At 37.0% G+C, this 21979-nt stretch overlaps 1 protein-coding gene across 2 annotated transcripts in view; it reads left to right on the top strand.

Moving 5' to 3' along the window:
- Nucleotides 1–21979, top strand: part of AKT3 (AKT serine/threonine kinase 3) — a 151210-nt gene that overhangs the window by 85475 nt on the left and 43756 nt on the right. For both annotated transcript variants that reach the window (XM_054280516.1, XM_054280515.1), the window contains exons 4-8: nucleotides 5333–5444; nucleotides 6874–7018; nucleotides 13578–13709; nucleotides 17592–17657; nucleotides 19230–19298. In XM_054280516.1, coding sequence (XP_054136491.1) covers nucleotides 5333–5444; nucleotides 6874–7018; nucleotides 13578–13709; nucleotides 17592–17657; nucleotides 19230–19298 — 524 coding nt within the window. The remainder of the gene's footprint in view (nucleotides 1–5332; nucleotides 5445–6873; nucleotides 7019–13577; nucleotides 13710–17591; nucleotides 17658–19229; nucleotides 19299–21979) is intronic.

Genomic DNA, 21979 nt, shown 5'->3' with positions numbered 1-21979 from the left:
ATACATAGAGACATACACATCTGTGTAAAGACAACACTCTCCCTGTATGTTAAAAAGTGTAAACATTATAAATAATGCAAGCAGTGGCTTGATACTATTTTTTTAATACAATTTGATAATCACGGGAAGTTATCCTCTGTGCTAAAACTCAGTCTGTATTGTCTGTATTAGAAATAATTTCTCAGATATGCAACCTTCTGTTCATTTTTTAGTACAATTTTTTATGGCTGCTTGAATGTTTAGTATTCCTGTCTAGCCATATCAACACATTCTGCTGAAGTTGAAGCCTTTCATATATGAAATAATAAAATGGTATTAGTGTTCTATTTTTTTAAATGCTGAATGACTGCATTTAGGAAAAGAATGCTGGTGATTATACAGTTAAAGTTATAGAATTCAAACTTTAAACTTTTTAATAAAATCTGAACAGATGATCTGTGCTTTTTTTTTTTTTTGGAACTGGCAGGTTTCAGGCCCTCTAATTGGCTTCCCAGCTTTGCAGAGTAATTACAGCTTCAAGCAAACTTTGTCATCTGTGGTTCAGAATGGTGTAAAGTAAACAGAACGTTTTGAAATACAGTTTGTAGTTAGAGTTGCTCAGGAGAGTTTAACTAGCATAACTACTTAATTTAGACAGTAGCAGTTATTTGAAAAAGATAGTCTAGCATTTTAGAATTGTCAGGTTGGTTGTTGATATGAAGACAAAAGTTAACCTCTGGTATGCACCTGACTTTGTTTTGTTTTTTAAAAGGATAATTTCAATAATTGAGAAACATCCATTGCATTTCTTTTTACTGTTCTGATTTAATTTTTTTTCCATTTTCGGTATACATCCAAAAATGGCCAAAGGAGAAAAATGCACTTGTTGGAACAGAGTTGTCATTCCCTGTTTTACTGTTTTTGTATTTTGCTGCTTTGAACAAGTGTTCTCCCCCAAGGTATTTCCTCCCCTCTAATATTAAAGGAAAAGTTCTCATGACCGAGGTTTCATCCCAGGAAGACAGAAAGCTTTAGGAATAAAATGTGTAATTCCAAGTTGTAGATGGCTAGCATACAAGAACACAAAGTTGAGTCTGTCTGTTTACTGGCTTACTCATCTTTTTGAATGATAATTTAGACTTCCAACTGTTTTGAGTTGAGATTCAGTCCTTTAATTACATATGTTTATGTATAGTAGCAAACTTGAAGACATTATGGTAGAATGTTCTCTCCTCTTGGTAATGACCCAACTATCACTCGAGCATTCGGAGCCAGCTCTCAGTAGCCAGTTTCACTCTTTCTTCTGTGCTTTTGTATTTTCCAAACTATTCACTCAGTCTTAAACTACTATGCTTTTTCCACTAATTAGTAGAAAAATATTTTGATAATTAGCAGTAACTGTGTATTACAGCACTTATTCATCTTAATAGATTTCTTTCCTCTAGTAGTAGGTGAAAGATATTCACAGATGAATTTTTATTCATGTTGCAGTCAGGGCAGGAATACTGTTCAGCCCTTACATTTGTGTACAGCAGCATGGGAAGCATGTGGGGCTACTAAATATCAGCAGACTGAAGTTATTTTTACCTACTTGAGAAGAATGGGTAGCACACCTCTTTTGGGAATACACTGGTCCTCCACTTCTTTCTGCAACCCTTTTTGCTTCATAAGGGATGGATAGGAATGTATTCAATCTTAACCTTCTACGAGGAAATCAAATCTTTAGCCACTCATAACGGAATATTACCAAAACTAATTAACTTTTCCTAAATTTTATTTTCCAATAATTTCCTCCAGTGATAGTGCAATGGCATTCTTGGGGGCTATTTGTCTGGAGGTTTTTTTGTTTTCAGTACCATTTTCAATTCTTAAGGTTTTTTAGTACCTTTCATTGATTTAATTAATCCTCTGTAATGAAAAATCAGAATAATTTTTTTTGTAAAAATGTTTTATTATTATTTGTAATGTTAATAATTATTTTGTTCTTGTTAATAATGTGCATAATCACTTTGAGGGTTGACTTAAAAAGAGTAATATAAGTATATATTAGATACAGATTTACTTAAAGTATATACCAATGTATATGTTTATTACTTTCTATAGTATATTATATATACTATATGTCTATTATATAATATATATTATAAACTGTATATAATATCCTATAACTATAATATATAACTATATATTACATATACTATACTATATATTATATTTTATACATATATAGGTGAAGACCATATTATACATAGCATTTGGTCATAAGCAGATGTAATTCTATTAGTTCCATTTTTTTCGTACATGAGTTGGAAAACTTAAATAATGCAATTTAAATGTATGCATATTTGTCTGTATTGACAAAGAGAAAATAAATGGTGGAATTCAAAATCTTCAGTTCCATCAGAGGCATTGGAGAGGATGTGCTTTTTGATTGGTACAGATTTTTATGCAGGTTTATTTTTGCACCTTTTTTCCTTCAGACTGTCCTAACACAGTCAGCTCATGTTTCTCCCTGGCAGCTTTTTCCACCTTCCTTTCTCTAAACTAGGTACTCCAGTTTGGCTATATTCTAGCTATCCCCATACTTTTCTTTCTCATATAGATTCCAGTCTTTTTCTTGTCCTATTACCACTTTCCTCCCTTTATTCCCTCATCTTTTGTTGATAACAGCTCTCCTGTAAATAGCTTGCTGTACACCATCTTTCTCCATTGGATTTTGCCTCAGTGAAGTACATCTTTTGTCATACTGTCTGAAGAAGAGGGTAAGGCATTATGAATATAAGTGAAATGCTTTCAATTTAGCATGTGGAGAGGCAGTAGATAGCTGTAGTCTCTGGATTATACTCAATGCCTAGACTTTTCAATGATTTTATGCTTTAGTAATTGTTACTGTAATTTTTTACCCTCCTCCCACTGCACTCTTATCCCTCCCACATGTAGTGTGGCCAGATGCCTTTCATTTTCACAGGAATACTAAAAGGATTTCAAAGGTCTTGATTTGCCAAGTTTTAAGTCTCTTCTCCAAAAGCAGCATTTTCCAGCAGTGTGCAGCTTTCGGCAGACACCCAGTAAAGAAAATTTCAGCCTACATGATTGAAGTGTGATAGGATTAAAGATGAGAGGATGGTTTTGTCAGGAGTAAGATGAGATAATCTTAGAGCAGACAATGCTTCTAGTCTCTTCTGCTGGGAAGGTAGCCCCACATGTTCCTTGCAATTTCAGCTGAGAGAGTTAAAGAAAAGCCTGTTAACCTTCCCTTCACTGTCACTGTGATTGTAGCTGGACTTCAACCATACCCCTGGGGATGGGGGTTTCTTTGATCCCGTGGATAATTGCACTGGGCTACAATCCTGGTTAGGTACCCTAAACAACTCTACTCTTATCATGCTTCTATCTGCCTTGTTTCCCTTCCAACTTTCGTGTTAAACTCCCTCTTCCTGTGTCCATCCTGCTGTAGATCTTTCTTGTCCATGTTGAGGATGGTTCTCATTTCATCCAAGACCTAGCAGAGCGTGTGTAAGCAATGAGGGTGAACTACTGTTTCTCATTTTTAATGAAATGTTTGTTAAATGGAATGTCATCTCTGTTCCTGACAGTGAGCAGTCTGACTTACATCATAATTTATAGGTGTATGATGAATATACAGATTTGTTCATCAAGGAATACACATGTGCACAGGACAATATTCACTCCTTTTGTTTCTCATACCTGTGTCTGTGAAGCTTCTGAGGTGTTCTGCTAAGCTGCAGAAAAAAATACTATTGATAGACATATCCACTTCCACACTTCTTTGTTTTTTCAAATAAAAAAATTGCAGTAGATGATAGTTGAGATTTCAGGATCCTGAATTTGTCAAGAGAAAATATGTCAAGCCAAAATAATTTATTTCTGTGAAAGGAAAGCATGCCTTGTTAAGTGGTACATGTCATATGACTTCTGCAAAGCGTTGACATTAACTGGAATAAAGAATAGTAAGCTGCATAAGTAAAAGGTGTGGGTCAACTGGTAGGTGGTAACTATATCAAAAAGAAGTTACAGCAGATTGTAGGTGAACAGGAATTCATTTACCATATCATTATTGATTGATTTGTGAACCTGATGAATCATTTTAGATCACACACACACACACATTTGATCTGGATCGGCTTGGAACAAGTGATAATATTCCAGACATGAGATGTGATGGTTTGTGTCTACGCTGTGGTAGCTGCAGGAAAACGAGTAACACTTTTGACAGAGTAACCTCAGCTTCTCAAAAATGTTTAAATGTATTTGCATGAATAAAGAGTTTTAGTTTGTCAGAGTTTTGCAGCTGTAATGTTTGGTGCAGCATCGTAGAACTGATACACAGCAACGCTGAACCATTGCCTGAATCACCAGTGTGGTCCTGCCACAGAGGAGTAATGGGTGGTCTGAAATATGTCTGGAGTTGTGGGATAAGGAAGATCTTGGATCTGAAAGCACAGCTGTTGAGGGACACATGGATTGAACTGACTTAAAGAAGACTGAAAAGAGATAAAGCCGTGTTCAAATGTCTAAAAGGGATGGCTGCTGGAAAGATGAAGTAATTTAGTCAAAAGGACAAGAAACAGTATGCTGAAGTTATAGGAAGAGTTGCATTAAATCCTAGGAAAAATCTTACAGCAATAAAAATAGTTAATTTATTTATAGTAGGATGGAATAGTTTGCTCACAAGAGTTTTGAAATTAGTACTTTTTGGGGATTTTAGAAAGGGTGTAGAGAAATACTTATGAGAAATAGCATAGGTAGATCTGATTCTGCCCTAGGGCACAAAGAGAATTAGATGATTTCCTGGGGCAGCCCCACTGGTGGTGTGTGTGGGATTGTTCTATATTTAATAATCAGACTAATTTAAACATCTGAATTTTCTTAGGCTATTTTATAATAAACCTTACCCTGAAGTGACTGTACTATCAGTAATTGTGACATGGTTTCCATTGAAGGGAAAATGTCATATTCCTCCTGCTGGGTGCAGATGGAAAAATATGCCAGTGGCTACTGCTGTTTCCTTGGCATGCTATAGCAACCCAGGATCTAATATTCTACTTAGCCTCATAACACAGACCAAGTTAACAAATGGAGATGGCATTTTTATATGGACAATGATACAAATTCCATCAATTCCTCTGACTGCTTTCTTCACCTGCTTTATTGTTACCTATTAACTTTTGCTCAAACCTGTGGTTGTATTGCTGTTCTGTATTTCCTTGTGTGCTGTATAGATTCTGAATGAGGATACATAAGCTGAATGAATTTCATCTAAGTCATTTTATTTGCTTTTCACCCGTTAACTGGCAATGTATAAAAAAGGCAATGTCATGTATTTGTCTAGAATGTCAGCTGATGAAAACAGAGCGACCAAAGCCGAACACATTCATTATCAGATGTCTTCAGTGGACCACGGTCATAGAGAGGACGTTCCATGTAGACACTCCAGAGGAACGGTGAGGGTTTTGTTCTTGTTTCCCTTTTCACAATCCTTGTGCAGAAGCCTCAGCAGAGTCTCTGCTGGGCCTGCACAGCAATCAGCACTTGGAACTGTGACATTCTGAGCAGTTAGTTAAAGATTTTTAAGTCAGCTTCTGTAAAATATTATCTGAGCTCATAACTAGAGTAAGAAGAGTTGCCTGCAAGTAGGTGGGATGAGTGTGTTCAAATAAGCCAAAACTATGTCATGATATGTCTCTGAAGTGTTAAATTTTGAACATCCAAAGCCTAGATTGAAATATTTCCAGCCTTGCTGTCTTACTCCTCCTAATGTGTGTCTTTCTTTTGGCACAGAAAGCAGCATGCTTATTATAATTTATTTTGTGTTGGCTTATTAGTTTTTCTTGTTTCGGTAAACATTCATAAACGCTTAAGAATTAACTTTTTAATGCACCAAAAAGTTTTTTTAATGAATGGAGGAGATATGGGATAAGGCACTCAAATTTTCTATACTCTGTCTACTATTAGATGCACTGAATCTTCCTGCTGTGGGCATCTGTCCTGTTGAGACCAGTACTATGATCTGGCTATCATTTTTTTGTATCAGTAAATGACCAACAGCTTTGCTTTTTCTGTTATTTCACTTAGAGGTTTTTTTATTCTACCTTGGTACCATGTCTCCACCCTGTCTTTTTTTTGTGCAGTGTAGTAGCTCACTCTGCATTCAGCAGTAAATACCACAAAAATATCCCATATTCCTTTCTGGCTGAGCAAGAGGCAGCAGGTAGCGTGCTTGGTGTGGGGCTGTGACCTGTTCAAGGGCTGCCTGGTGTGTCTGTGCTGCTCTGCTGGCCCTGCTTGTCCCTCCACAGGAACCATCACCTGGACCTGTCCCTTAGTGCAGCCACAGGTTTTTAGGATACTTGTAGGAATTTAGTATCTTTGAGTGCCTTTTTTGAGGGAAATTTGTGAAAAAGCCTGTAAGTTGAGTTTTAAAAGGAGAGAGATAAAGACTTGAACATATGATATGGTTTAATAAATCTTATTTTCTTTTCCTCTGAAAATGTCTTGAAGGGAGGGGGAATACCAAAACCCCTCTTAAAATAGTAAGTTATTATTATGAGATACTATTGCATAAGAGATGACATCCTGTGCTCACAGGTGTATTATAGCTGGAACAAGTGGTTTCAGGTTTCCACTAACACTTAGAGAATCAGAAGCTGCTAATTCTTGAAGTTACTCATATAGTGATCCTTTCTGGTCAACTTCACCCCATTTAAGAAAATGCAAGAATTGGAAGGAAATTGAAGTGATTGATTTAATATGAGACTTCTGCTGTGTAACATAAGAATTGAACATTGAAGCAATGTAGCATGTGAAAAACTTTATGAACTATGCAATATATTTTATGAGTTTGTAATAGAGGTGTTGGCTTGTTCATGATAGGGAAGAATGGACAGAAGCAATCCAGGCTGTAGCAGACAGACTTCAGAGGCAAGAAGAGGAGAGGATGAACTGTAGTCCAACTTCTCAGATAGACAATATAGGAGAAGAAGAGATGGATGCTTCAACAACCCATCATAAAAGAAAGGTAATGACCTTAAAAAATAACTTTTGAGAATGGTCTAGTCAGGTAAACCAATATGCAGGGAATAGTATTTCAACAGAAATTTCAGCATAATATAAGATCAAAGTACTTATTTATTTCAATAAAGCTGAACTGCTCTAGTTTTGTTTATTGGTTAAGGTGATATGGCACTTCTGAAAAACAAAGTTCAGCCATTCAGGCACATGCTAACATTCTTCTTATTGTTTGACTATTATTTCATCCTTTTGTTTGTTTGCTATTTTAGAAAGTATGGTAATAAAATATTTTCTTTAGACAAGTACTTTTGCCTCTTTTCTCATGCAAATAATACCCAGTACAAATTAGGTGATTTGCATGAGAAAGGCTAGCAGGATCTGGCTTTTAATGACCTTGGGTTTTGCTAACTTGGGAAATAACTTTGCTTTAGTTTTCAATGAATTAAAGAAAACAGCATTTCATTTTTCTGTGGTCCTTTACAGCTTTCGGTCTGAGTAGGAACACGTACATTGCTGCCTATAACATACTTGTGGTTGCATCTCCAGAGTCAGCAGGTTAAACACACAGCCAAGAGCATGTTTTAAAGATCTGATGCCACTCAAAATTTGCTCATTTTGTCCTGTATGGACTACTCAAACTCATGTCCCCTATTTGCTATACAGAGTTGACATGACTCAAGAAATTCACTGAAATTGCATGAAAAAATAATAGCCAGTTTACATAGGACTGACTTTACTTTTTCTAGCTAGAAGTAGAACCTGTAGAAAACTAAGTATAAGTCTGGTAACAGAGCAAAACAGTCTTATAGCTCACGTAACTGAATGCCTTTGAGTGATGAACAATACAAGAAATGGTGAACATTTCTCTATTTACTAATAGAGTGTGTTTTGTTTGTTGTGATACATGAAGCAAGAACCATAGAAAAGTCAGGGCTGAGAGCTATACCCTTCAGAATATAAAAAAGATGCCATAGGTAACTTTAGTTCTATCATGCCCTAATTTTTAAGAACTTGAGTTTGCTGTCCAAACAGAGTTCTTTTTATGCAGTTACATTGTATACAAATTTCTAACCTTTGTCTGCTATAGAAAAAGTTAAAATCAATCATATAGAGCTGTAACAATGCTCTGAATATATATTGTCAGGCTGACTGTAAACCTTTAGCCTGATGGCATGGATATTTAATGACTGTGCTCCAGGGTAAAATATAAGTGGCAGTGAGACAGAGGCAGTGTTTAAGATGTGTCAGCCTTGTGAAAGGCAGTGTGATTATGTGGAAGGGATTTGGGGCTGCTCTGTTGAAGATCTGAGCAGTGTTCCAAGCCGGTGTATCCTCTTGGAGTGCAAAACCACCGCATAACAACACTTGTTTTCCAGATGTCAAAATGAATGCTGTCTGATAAAAGGAGTTTATCTGGAATGTGCTCTCCTTGTCCACAGTGCAGTGTGTTTTCCCATTCAGCAAAAGGGGTTGTGGGAACAGGGGTAGGAGGATCAGTTTTGTTTCTGTCTTGCTACTTGTGCTTTAAGAAATGCTGCAATAATATGCTGGGACAGTGTATGGGCAGGACTACGGAAAATTTAATGGCTTTGGCAACCAAAAGCAAATATTTAATGGCTTTGGCAGCAAAAAGCAAACTCTATAGAACAAAGGTGAAATGAAGAATGTTGATGTTCAACATCTAATAATAGAGCAAAATAACAGAACTAGGAAAAAAAGATAAATGAAAAGGTAATAAAGTAAAAAAAAAAAGAAATTAAAATAGAAATAATAGAGCCAAAACTCAGAATCCGACAGCAGATTTCTATCTGTTGGAAGATGTTAGTGAAAGATGCTCAGAAGTTTTTGAAATAAAAAATGTGAAGTGACCATTATGACAGGGAATTGCCAATGCCTCCAACTTCATTGGACTGTGAAAAATGGGTCTTTTAAAAACTGTTTCCCTTTTGTAGAAATGTCTCTGAAAAGCTATTGTTTAAGCTTTCTTAGTTGTTAATGTAATCAGAACCATTTCAGTTATAATGAATTAATGCATTTTTATTGATTTTTTTTTTGTATTGGATTTCTTTCCTTTCCGGGATTTTTACACAATGTGTCCTTTTTTGACAAAAGCTTATTTTGTCACCTGATTTTACATCTAAGCCCAGTGAATTTTGCTTGTGCATGCACCAGATGGTATACATATGAGTAGAAGAGCATAATCAGATTAAGAGACAAGACAGAGAGGAGTTGGGCCTGTTCTTCTCTGAAAAGGTAGCGAAAAGAAAACAGCCTTTAGGATGTGAAACTTGATTTGAATAAACATGACAGCTACATCCCTGCTTAGATTAGCTGGAAGAACCAGAAGCACCTCTTGTTTTCCCCAATTTTTTAAAATTATGTCAATGTGCAATTCAAGTTTTACACATCACTAAAATTTGTAATACTCAAAATTCTTAGCAAACTACTTTTACTTATTGCTGTAGTATTACTTCTTAGTAGAGTTTTTCTCTGAGGAAATCAGATAAAAAAATCCACTTGGTCTAATAATTGTGCACATCAGGAATTACAAAAAAAATGTAGTTTCTTTGGAAGGAATTTTCAACACCTACATTAGGGTGTATTTTTTCAGCAGATCATCCATAGGGGATGATGTGTTTAGATGGTCAACAGATATTTCCTTAGGGGAGTAAAAAGGTTTTATAGAAAGCTGAACATCGTGTTTTTTTGGTTAGTGCAGTTTCCTGTGGCTTCATTGCTTTTTCTTTGTTTACAAATTTGATTTGCAGGATGCAGGATGAATAAAGAGCAGATTTTTCAGAGGAAGCCTAAAAGTAATGTAATGAAGAAAATATTCAAAACTTGGAGTACATTAGGAATGAAAAACTAGGGAAAATCATGAAAGAGAAAGAATCCAATCTTATGGGAGCCTCCAAAGTTACCATCTTCCTTCAGGTTTAGGAAGTATTTCCATTTTTCCACCAGTTTTCAGTACACCCCTAGCTATGGCATCTGTGTTTTTATCTCCCAAGGTCTTGTGTTCTTTGGCAGACTTTTTGAGTTACCCTGCACTGCGTATCATCTCTAAGCCTTCTGCTAAGCTTCTAAGGAATGAGAGCATCAGGAGACTTTATTCTTAGAACTAACACTACAGCCATAATGTGCTGTTAAGCCATGGCTCAAAATCTTGCAAACCTATTACCTTTCTCTTATAAATATACATATATTTTTAACTTGTTTTCACTGAGCTTGCATCTAGATTCATGACTGCTTTGCTGAACATTATGTAAGCAAGTTTTGGGCAAATCAGTCTTTCAGTTTGACTGACTTGCTGCCCTTAGTGTCAAATCCATGTCTGTGATCAGTTGAGCCAAGATCCTCCTTCTGTATATGGGCAAAGGGCAGTTTTTCTGACCTGGTTTAATTCAGACTCTGATGGTCACTCTCTAATTCCAATGTCTTAGAGAAAATCAGAAGTGTTGGAGAAGTTACTCCTCTAAGGCTGCATGTGATCTCATAAATTTGTGACTGGTAAAGGGATAGATTGTTACAGTCACTCAACTCACAGTCACTCAGTCACAGCTCAGTATTTTTTATCAGTAAAGCTGTCAGCCATTGTTTGTCAGGGAGCACAATAGCTTATGACTGAAGGATTCTGCCCTGAATTACTCTTCTTCTACTTGAATTGTGTTTTGAATGCATTTTTAATTTTTCATGTTTTTTTGTCAATATTCACTGCTTTTGCTCAAAGGCAATTGTTTTCTGCTGGACGGTTGTCACAGAGCCATGGAGCAGGTAACCTGACTTCCCAAAGTACTGAACTGAAAGTGATCATTGAGAAGTCTTACCTTTAGTTGATTGAAAACGACGAGCCACAGAGTGTTGTGATCACAGCTTCGCATACATGCATCATGCTGCAGGTTATCACACATTAGAGTAGATTTTGGAAAAATTGACTCTTCAAGGATTTGTCTGTAGTAATAAACTTTTACTTTACATTCAGTTGTGTAAAATGAGTTTGCTTCAGGTAAAAATTATACTGAGCCTTTGAAATCTCTGTTACTCATATTTCTTGCTGGGATAAATGCAGTTTTGTTCCTCCTGATGTGAGGTGGTTTGGGCAGCAAAGCAAGATCTATCACTGCAAAATGTTTGTGTGAGCATCAAGGTTAGTTGGCTTAGGAGCTACCAATCAACAGTCAGATGGGAAAAAGATATAATTCTTATTGGTACAGCTAGAATTGATATATGGGAAGCACCCTCTTCTTAATGAAGCTTTGAAACACCCAGGTATCCAGGTGTTAAATGCAGTGTTGAAGACCTTTTGCGGCTTTGAAGTTGCAGGTTGAATACTTAAAAGCTGAGGAATTTTGCATTGATGTGGTTGATGGAACTTCAGCATTATATGTGAGCACATTGCAAACTGCCTCTGAGTGAACAACTGCATAAATTGCTTTCAGAGTTTGTCAACAGCAAATTCAGATCCACAGTAATAGTATAATGCACTTGAGCTTAAAGGAATAAATAATTTCAGAGGTGATTTTGCCCTTTTTTCTCTCACCTGAGTGAATATATTTTGCTGCTGCTATTTGCAGTCACACACGAGGGATATGCCCAATGCCTCTACACCTGGAATGTGTGTGAAATATGTAGGCAGTGTTAAGAGGTATTTCTGGTAGAGATAAGGAAAGTACTCATTCTCTTGTGGAAACTACAAGTAGAATTTTATCCAGAAGAGCAGTATTCAACACAACTGCCTGAGGCCATGACTAGAGATAAAAAGAGGCACTGAGAAGATGAAAGATAAGGGATGATCTTTTTCTCTCACAAAGCAGGATTAAGTACGTTTAACTTTGCAATACTGAGACTCAGAGTATAATTACTCTTTAAAAATGTTTTGAGGTGTGCTTTTCACGAAGGAAGAAAGGTCATTGATGCTGCAGGCCAGTGCTATAACAAGAATAGGTGAGGGTAGTTCCTTTCAGAATTTGTAGCTGCTTTTCTCCAGTTGCAATACTCAAAACAAAATGGTTTTGTGGTGCTGCAACCAAGCCACTAACACAGCAGAATGAAAGATGTGCTGTAGAAGCACACAGTGACTGGCCAAGTAAATTCTGCTGTCAATTCAAGGCAGCCCTGTGCAGTCACTGTGTTCTCAGTATTGTTCTCTTTTTTCTATACATCCTCATCTTTGCATCTGCATAGACCATGAAGCTGATGCTTCTGAACTGGCTGTGAAATGAACTTGCAAAAGTAAGAGGATTATTGACTAAAACTTTGGACTCCAGAAAGTGGCTATACTGCTTTGGGATCTGAGATCATCTGGTCATATTCTTACTATGTGTGGCATGCCAGTTGAGCTGATAAACCTACGAGACTCGATTTGTCTGTGGAAGGAACCAGCCTTGGATGTACTGTGTTTAACCTGCAAAACTAGGGCAGTAACAGAGTCACAGGAAAGATGAAAACTTGCCACCTTCTCCTTTTCAGAGCCAGATTGATTATTGTAAATACCATGTAATTATAATCTGTACTGAAATTTTAAAAAGTCTAATTCAATGGAAAGGCTGCTGTAAAGTCTTACAGGTACAACATTTCAGTTAGGATTGTCTATGCTTCAAAAAAGCCATCAGTGCAGTGGTTGGTGTTATGCAAAACCTACTGATACACCATGTTGGTGTGTCCCTGGTAATGCAGGAGTTCATGAACTTTCTCAAATGTGGTGCATTCTTGAAATGCTGCTTTAGGCTAAGGCTTTGTCCTATGTGTGCTTTATAAAAATGAAAGTGTGTGCAGTACGTGGCTTTTGAGCATTATATTAATACTACTGAATGATTTATCCTGCAGATTTAATGACAGCAGCTAGCTGCCTTCTTTGCCTTGGTGAACAGCAGCAAGAGCAGTGTTCTCTGGGCACTCAACCCCTCCCCAAACTGGAAGACAGGGAGGGGAAGCAGAATGAAACCCCCATAATCCAGGGGGAAAAGTTCAGTGATCTGATCAATGCTGTAGTGTATCCAGAGAGGGGCAATGGAGATGGTGAAGTGTCCAGGGCAAAGTCTTAAGAGGAGCAGCTGAGGGAGCTGGGGATGCTTGGCCTTGAGAAAGAGTCTCAGAGGGGACCTTACTGTTCTCCACAACTGCCTGAAGGGAGGGTATAGCAAGAGGAGGCGGATTGATCTCTTTCCCCAAGTAAGAAAAATGAAAGAAAGTGGCCTCAAGTTGCTTCAGGAGAGGTTTAGAGTGGATATTAGGAAAAATTTATTCATTGAAAGAGTTGTCAAGCATTGAAACAGGCTGCCCAGGGGAGTGACAGAGTCACCATCCCTGTAGCTATTTAGAAGACATGGAGATGTGGCCTTTAGGGACCTGGTTTAGTGGCAGACTTGGTAGTGTTTGGTTAACAGCAGGGCTGGATGATCTTAAGGGTCTTTCTCAACCTAAACAATTCTGTGATTACAAACTTTATCACAGAATTTGGTCTATTTTTGTAAACTGTTTTTATTTTATCGGTAACAAGGTTTGGTTATATATTGGAACTATGGATAACTTAAGTCTTGCTAATCCTTGTTCTTTGTTTCTTATAGACAATGAATGATTTTGACTACTTAAAACTACTGGGCAAAGGCACGTTTGGCAAAGTTATCCTGGTCCGAGAGAAGGCTAGTGGCAAATACTATGCTATGAAGATTTTGAAAAAAGAAGTAATCATTGCAAAGGTAAGAAAGTTTATATTTTTAGTCATTTTAAAGAATGAAATAATCACTATTTAATACATAAGGTGTATTGATTTTTGAGGCTAAACTTAGTTTGATAGAAGTATGTGTGTATCTTCAGAAAACAAGAATGCAAAAAATATACGTGTAACCATTTTGCATGCCTTTTCCCTATTTTATAATCTAGAATATGCTAAAACACTGAGAGACTTTACTGGGCATCAAGGTAGTGCAATCTGAGTTTATACAACAAAAAGTGCATTGTGGGGCATATTGGATAGTTCACTTTTTTTTTCCTAAGTCAGTTGCAGGTTTATTCAGATAAACACATTAATTGAATGGGCCTGTGCTCTGTTTCTGCTGTGTTGTATAAGATTGCTATGCATGGGACTAACAATTCCATTTTTTCAGTTTTTGAGAAATAGGAAAAGTCTGAAGCTGATGGCTGAAGTTGTGGTTTAAACTGGCATTGTCCAATCACTTAAACTTGATTACTGTCACTGGCTCTTGTGCATGGTCATAATGTCACTTAAGCTAAAATTTAGATCATCTACTCTGAGCTTTATTTCTAGCAATTCTGAAGTTTTGAATCCCACTTCCACAGAAGTTGAAAGCAAGAAACCTACATACATGTATCAAAATGAGACAGAATTAAAAAGAATCCCAGTTATTTAATGAGAATGTTTTGAGGAATGTGGGTCTGACTGATATTTTTGAATGCTTGAAGCTAACAATATCAGTATCCATAAAAACTGAATGTGAATGGGTAAACACTATTTTATATATATTAAATATTAAAATAACCTTCAGAATTGTATGGTTTTCCTATGACCTATGAAAACAGGGCTTACAAGTGTTTTGCAGTCTATGTTCATTGTCTGTCACACTCTTTCTAATAGCTTTAGAACGTGTAGATCAGTTGCAATTAAATTTGGCAGAGGAGTGGAGATCTCAAAGACAATTATATTTCCTTGAGTATCATTATAACTAGCCCTGTAACAGAGGGAGAGACTTAAATTTATGTCTTCAGCAGTGAAGAGGCTGACCTATGAGTTCTGTGTGCCCTCAGCAGCTGTCTTGTGTGCAGTGGCAGCCTGGTCAGCATGTGCATGGTTTGGGCTATCAGCAGCAAAGAGTGCCCTCTTCTTCTTCATAGTCAGGAGATACAGGAAGAACAGAGGGCATTGCTGCTGCCCTCCCCTGATTCTGCATGGCAAGGAGCCCTCAGTGGCCCTCCTTGTAAGACCTGGCAGCAATCTCTGTGGTTTGCCCTGTGGGGCTCAGAGCCTGTCTGGTTGCTGCATGTTGAGCCTCTGTCTCCAGCCTGACATCCTTGACCAGTGTTCTGCTCACCCCTGGCATCTGGGCATCCTCGGAGATCTTGTGAGCTCCTGTTCTGCAGCTGCTGGCTTGTATCCTTCCAGCCTCCAGAGCATTTCAACATGTTTCTTTGTACCAATATCAAACATATTTTTAAATTTTAGGGGTTTTCTAATTACTTTGTTGCCTGCAACAATGTCACTGACTTATTAGAATTGATTAAAGCTGGTTATTGGGAAACTTTGTCTAAGGTGAGCAAAAAAATCTTGTTCATAGAAGTATGTATAAAGGTAGAGAAATTTTGAAGAAATAAGGGTTTGAATTTTAATTTAGCCCAGTCAGGCTGTGAACATACTATGGGGATTTATCAATAGCATTTAGCTCTGGAGATCAGTGCTAAGGATAGGGTCACTAGGTAAAATAAATCTGCAGTCCCAATTCAGCATGTAAATGATATAATATACACTCTAGAATCACAGAAAGGCTTTGGTTGGAAGGCACCTAAAAAGATCATCTTGTTCCAACCCCCCTGCTGTGGGCAGGGACACATTCCACTATTCCAGGTTCCTGAGAGCCCCATCCAACCTGGCCTTGAACACTTCCAGGGATGGAACATGCACAGTTGCTCTGGGCAACCTGTTCCCAGTGTCTGACCACTCTCTCAGTAAAGAATTTCTCCTTAGCATTTAATCTAAATCTCTCTCCTTTTAGTTTTAGACTATTCCTTCTTGTCCTATTGCTACCTGCCTGTGCAAAAAGTAGCCCTATAAAAGCCCTAAGCATAGTATGAAGCAGAAGAGTGGTGCATTGACAGCTGTATAGCATCTGCCCAGTTCAGGCTAAATCTGTTTATCCTGTTTACATGACAGATTAAGGCTACACTTACAAGGAAATTACTACCAATAATACAAACTCCTGAAGCAATTCCAGAAAAACTGGCCATTGCCAGCTTTTTGTGCCATATATCTGGTGAACCACAGAGGTTTAAAAATAAATAAATAATTAAATGAACCATTTTTTGCTTGTTTTTCTCCTTGAAGTGTGGTTTTTAGTTTTAGTGTTTCGCCCTGTATATTGTTGTAGTGTACTCAATATTGCACTGCTATTCAGCTAAATGGCATCACAATTTATTACCACTGACTCTGTTGTTGTTGTTCAACTTCCTATTTTGACAATTTTTAAAGTCTAATTTAAAACTCCTGACATCTGTGTTTACTTTCCAGTTTAATAATACCTTATCTTCAGAGCATAGTCTGATAAGCATGTGTGTAGTACAATAATGTTATATTGGTATTATTTGTGGCAATATTAACGTGTACTCTGACTAAATATATTCACTTCTGTAGGTTTGCAGTAGAAGTTTGAGTCACACCAGGGTAGTCTTTAGTTCAGTGTTACACAAATCTTGGCGGTCGCTTAGCGCTACAGAAAATGGCTGCACCTTCCCAGTGGCTCCTGGGCCTTTCAGGCCTGGCCCCTGGCAGCCTGGGGAGGGGGATCCACAGCATGTGTTACATGCAGAATTGTACAAAATTCTGTGCATTCCCTTGGTGGGGGGTCAATTATGTGCTTTTTCTCCCTAGCCCTCAGGAGCTGCTGGTGTTGTAGCTCAGGGCGAGCTCTGCCTGCTGTGCTGGTCCCCTCACCCTGCCCAGCTCTGCTCTCTGCACAGCTGGTGCTGTGACAGCCATGCCCCTGTGCCCCTGGGGCCTCACTGGCACCCCCAGGCTCCTTCTTTGCCCCTGCATGGTGCCCACCCCAGGGCTGGCCCATGGAGAGAGCAGGGAACAAACATGGATGAGCTTGCCAGGAAGCAAACATCCACAGCAACTGCTCAGTTTCCTTCTCTCACTTTGGTACAGAGCTCATTTTGATATGTCCTGTTCAGGCTCACAGACAGGAGAGTGCCCCTGTCTCTCCCCAAAGTGCCTCTTTTCCAAATTGTGGCTGGAAATGAGTTGAGGGTTGTGTGGACATCTCCCATTCCCAAGGATGAGGCCAATGTCCTTAGGGATGCTCATCCTGGTCAGAGGAGCACTGCTCGCCGCTGCGCTCCTGAGGACAGCTTGGGTGGAAAAAAACAAAACCTACACCAAACCAAGTGGAAGTTTAAAACCAGCAAACCTGACTTGACTTAACACTTGGCGGGATGAGACTGGGTTTTATATTTGCCTGTCAGTTACTCGGTGTGTACATGTCTCGCACATTGGTTTAGTCTCTCTGAGATACATTGTTCAGGTGATTCATACCAGAGCTGTGAAGTTGTGATGACTGTGTTTTTAAGCTATCAAATCCAATATTATAATTTCTTTCTTCTCTGAATTGAGTGTAAAGATTTCATTTTAAAACAAGAAAATGAGAAAACCAATTAAAATATGTTGTCAGATTTTTGTGAAATATTTCCTCAAAAATGTGAAGATTCATTAATTTTTCAAAACTGTACTGTAACTTTTTCTTTCTTTATTTCTTTTTTTTTTTTGAAAGTGTTGACCTTTTCCTTATAATTAATTCAATAACAATTTATATCTTAATTCAGACCTACTTCTTCTCCTCTTTATTTCACAGGATGAAGTGGCTCACACTCTTACAGAAAGCAGAGTACTGAAAAATACCAGACACCCTTTTTTAACAGTAAGTATTAGAAACCATTTTGAAGTACATTAGCAGGTAATATTTAGCATCCCTTATGAACATATTTTAGTAATTTTGAATTTTTTCTCATGATGATTTGTAAACAATCAGTAGCTATCTGGTGCTATTGATATCCTTTATCAGGATACCAAGAATTAATTAAGAATTCAGAAATAAAATTTCTAGTAAATTTGTAAAGCTTTATTGTACTGAAAATAAATTTAATTGTAGAAATGTGTAACCGTTGTGCAATTTTTTGCAGTTTTTGTACACAAACACTTTTAAAATAAAAGTTATTAATTTCACAGAAGTGCAAGTATTCTTTACTAAGAAAATTTAATTAAAAATCAGTAAAACAATAAAAATAGCTATTTTATTTGTTCAAAACAAGTAACTTATAGAGCCACAAAACTCTAACCCCACTACCTTTGTCTTCATATGGTTAATATTTAATAGAAGGGAAAGACAGAAAAGATGAAAATGTTTCAAAAGAGACTCATGAAAAGTGGCAATTAATTGATTTAACTTTACAGGTGACTTTTTTCTGTAGAAGCAATTCTAATTCCTCTTGCTTGAGAATGTATTAAAAAAATACTTCCCTATATTTCAAAATATAATGAACATGCTTTTTGAGCCAGGGAATTTTTTTTGGAATAAAATTTCAAAGTATAGCATGGAAGCTTTCCTATTTAAAAAAACTTAACTTTTTTGGAAAGCAGAGGATTGCATTTACATTGGCAGGTCAAAATATCCTTGGAAATTCAGTAAAGATGAAAGAGGTCCTGTAATGTTTCTTGAAGTAGAGTGTAGTGGTAAGCAAGAGCAGGGGTACCTCCCATCAAAACGTGCAACAGTGGTACTGCACATGATATGGGTGGTATCTTCTTACCTTTCTGTTATTCTTCAGCATGTTTTGTATTGAGATATGCAGTTTAGTCACATATAGTTCTACTGAATTTCCTTTATTTTAGGCTAAGTCTTCATGTGTAGATTTTCTGTGGTATCATTAATAAGTCAACATTGAAAAATCAAAAATTTTAATTAAGATCATAACATCTGTTGCAACTTTAAAATTATATGGAAATTAATATATTAATTTGGCACTTAGCATCCTTAACATTCCATAATACGAAACTAGAAAGTCCTTGCTTTGGAAATGAAAGCAAGCTGGATGTTAAGATGACTTTTAAAATTTCATGTGGGAGAAATGAAAAAGAATATGATAATCTCTCTCTTCATGGGCACTGTGGAAGTGGACATCATAAAGTACAGTGAGTGTAATAGCTGGTACTGTATGAAATTGTGTGTTTTAGTACCCATTTAATACTTTCTTGTAATAAGCATGATGTTTTCATATCAGTGGATATGTAGCAGAGATGAAGAAACACTTGAAAGATTTTGTGTTAATTCATCTCAAGCTCCAGATAAAGTTACACTTTTAATTACTCATAAGGTTCTTGCCAAAATCAGAATTTTCTACTTAGAAAGATAAAATTTTGTTACAGTTTAAGTGCAAGATATTGGGTAAATATGAGATGATAATTGGTTTGATTTTGCTGTTTTCTTTGCAAGTCCTTGAAATATTCCTTCCAGACAAAGGATCGTTTGTGTTTTGTGATGGAGTATGTTAACGGAGGAGAGGTAAGTTTAAGAAATGTTCTGCACTTGTAACAGTAAGGCTGTCTTTGGATTACAGCTTTAAGGTTATATTTTTTCCTTGCCTTTTTGCTTTCTAGTATCATTAAAGGGCTTTTATAAAAAAATTGAACTGCTTTATTTTTAAAAAAAAGTTGACATATTCTTATAACTTTTCTGTCAAAACTATTTCCTCTTCTGAAAAAATTCGACTTCTGTATAGTGAGAGATAATTTAATCCTAGAGAACTAATTACATATACTTTCTTATTGTTCTTTTTATTTAGGAATACTATTGCATGTTCTGGCATGAAACAGTCATAATCCAGTGTAAACAAGCAAAAATAATATTGATGAGTGTTACTTTTGTCCTAATAGGAAATCTGTGCTCTCTTTGCTGTAACTATTGCAAGTATCTATTGGAAATGAGTGGAGCAGTTTTTCATTGCTTGTCTCCACTTCATTTGCTGAGTACTCTGGAAATTTCAGCTGAAGTACTGAACTTCTTAGAGTGTTGTTAGCTTTGAAGCCATTGCTGTCCTCCAGCTGCTTACTAAAGAATGAAATATGAAAAATGATACGCAGCAAATGGAATTAGAGAACTGCAATTGAGAAAGAGGGCTTTTATCTACCTTTTAGATGCTGTTTGCTATTCAGGCTGTGTCTCGTTACAACATCAACTGAGGGATTTTCCTTATTTTGTCAACTATATGCTTCAGGATAATGTTAAAGGATTAAGTGTTTCCACTAGGAGTTTTTTTTTAATTAAAAGACACTCTCTTCATTCAGAATTTGCTGTGGCATGATACGTAATGCTTTGCATTATGTTTTAGCTGCCTTCTCCTGCAATAAAACTGCTTAGCTATAATCCCAGTGCCTGCAGCCCATTGGATCCCAGCTTGTCCTTGGCCATCCTCTACCAGCCATGCCTAAATATGGTGCTGTAGGGTTCTCATATGGGAGGATGGCTTGTTTAACTCAATGTATAAACCCAATTTGCACATCACAGGTGTTGAACCACATCCAAAAATCTCCCTCGGCAGTAAAGGGATAACAGCCCTCTCTTGGACACTCAGCTGGCTTATCTGACATTGAATTTACATCACCAATATTAACTCAGTGCTGTCTGCAATAAATTTTAAGTATTGTCTTATAAACTAGCTAATTCTTCATGGTTTTCCTCTGTGTAAGATCTTACTGCATTTCTGTAATCTTTGGGGAGACTGTTTGGAAGTTGAATTTAGCTATTTGTGTTTTTTCCATCCTGTTTGAATGCAGAGCAAAGCCCACAAAGGATGTTTTCAACTCCTTTCTTATGACTGAGGATGCTCTGGCTGTATTTTGGTCAATTGTAGTTTGGTCAATTAATTTCTCTGCATTGGGTGGTGCAACTTTGTGGCTACTACTGCAAGTGTTGTGTGTCATGGGTTTGTGGGTGGCAGCCTGCGTTCGTTTTGTGGATTGCAATTGCAATGTACTCGTGCCAGCACTGGGTTACTTTCTTCCAGGTATGGTGCTGCTAACAGTGTCAGTGTTGCTCATGTACTTTGCTGATGGTTCTCTAATTCAATGAAGCTAACTCTGAAGTTTTGCCACAGTAGGAAAAAATGGCCTTTTGGGAGTAGGCAGTATTCTTTGAGGAAACTCACTTGATTTTTACACGTGCTTCTCTTTGTTGAGAGATCTGGAGTAGTAAGTTGGACAAACTGTCTTTTTTAATAGGAAAGTCTTTAATCTTACCAAATTTTCTTGTGAATTTCAGACTTCAGTCAGTGTCTTCCAAAAAATACAGAGGATTTCATATTTGTAAAAACAGTCTTATTATTAACTCAGTGTAAGTTGCTCAAAGGTTAGCCAGCATTTTAGTTTATATGATACACACACTTTTTTCTTTTGCTTCTTCTATCTACTATTCTGTTTGTTTTTCAAGAAATTACATTTCCCTATATATTCTGATTGTTCAAGGTGTTGAAAATTCATCTTTTAATTATTTCCTTCCACTGGGAAATTGACTGAAGATGTACTGTGTTGCTTTTGGTTCTCTCCAGTGCTGTACTACCTTCAATGTGTTTCTGTTTAAAATTCCTTTAGATTACATATTTCTTTTTAGGTAAACTGTTGTGCCTGAATCAATTTATTGGGAATTTTCATGGATTGTGTCTTTCAGGAGCACAATTTTCCAGGCAGTTCTCCTCATGAAGGAGTTCTTGGAAGTTTGTATAAATATTTCTGTCTCCTACACAGGTGAAAGCAAGAAAGTGCCACCATTTAGGCTTCTGCCCTAGCACAGTAATAAAAACAGTGGTCAGCAGTAGGAGTCTTTGCTTCCTCTTTCTATAGCTAGAAAAAAAACAGTCAAGGAAGGGGGCACAGAGCTTCATACTGGAGGAGAAATGTGTTAAATGACTGTAAGCAAGAATCCTTTATATCTATTAAAAATCTAGGTCCACAGTGAAGTTAATATTCCTCTACAATGTAACAATTTATCTTTGCCTTACCTTGCCTATGTAACTTCAAGTTGGTTGGGTTTAGTTAATAAGAGAGCATGTTACAATGAAAATGCAACTGCATCAGTTTTGCTGGTCTATGTGTGTGCTCTTTTACAGTGTACAAAGCATTACAGTAAAATCCTTTGGGTTCCATTAAAAAAACCCCAGCATATTTGTAGTTTAATATACTAAAGAAAAT

Source organism: Melozone crissalis, unplaced genomic scaffold, assembly GCF_028551555.1.
Source record: "Melozone crissalis strain CALT ecotype California unplaced genomic scaffold, PUWL_Pcris_2 ptg000027l_1, whole genome shotgun sequence".
In the NCBI taxonomy this organism is placed as follows: Eukaryota; Metazoa; Chordata; class Aves; order Passeriformes; family Passerellidae; genus Melozone; species Melozone crissalis.
This window is presented reverse-complemented; position numbering and strand designations above follow the sequence as displayed.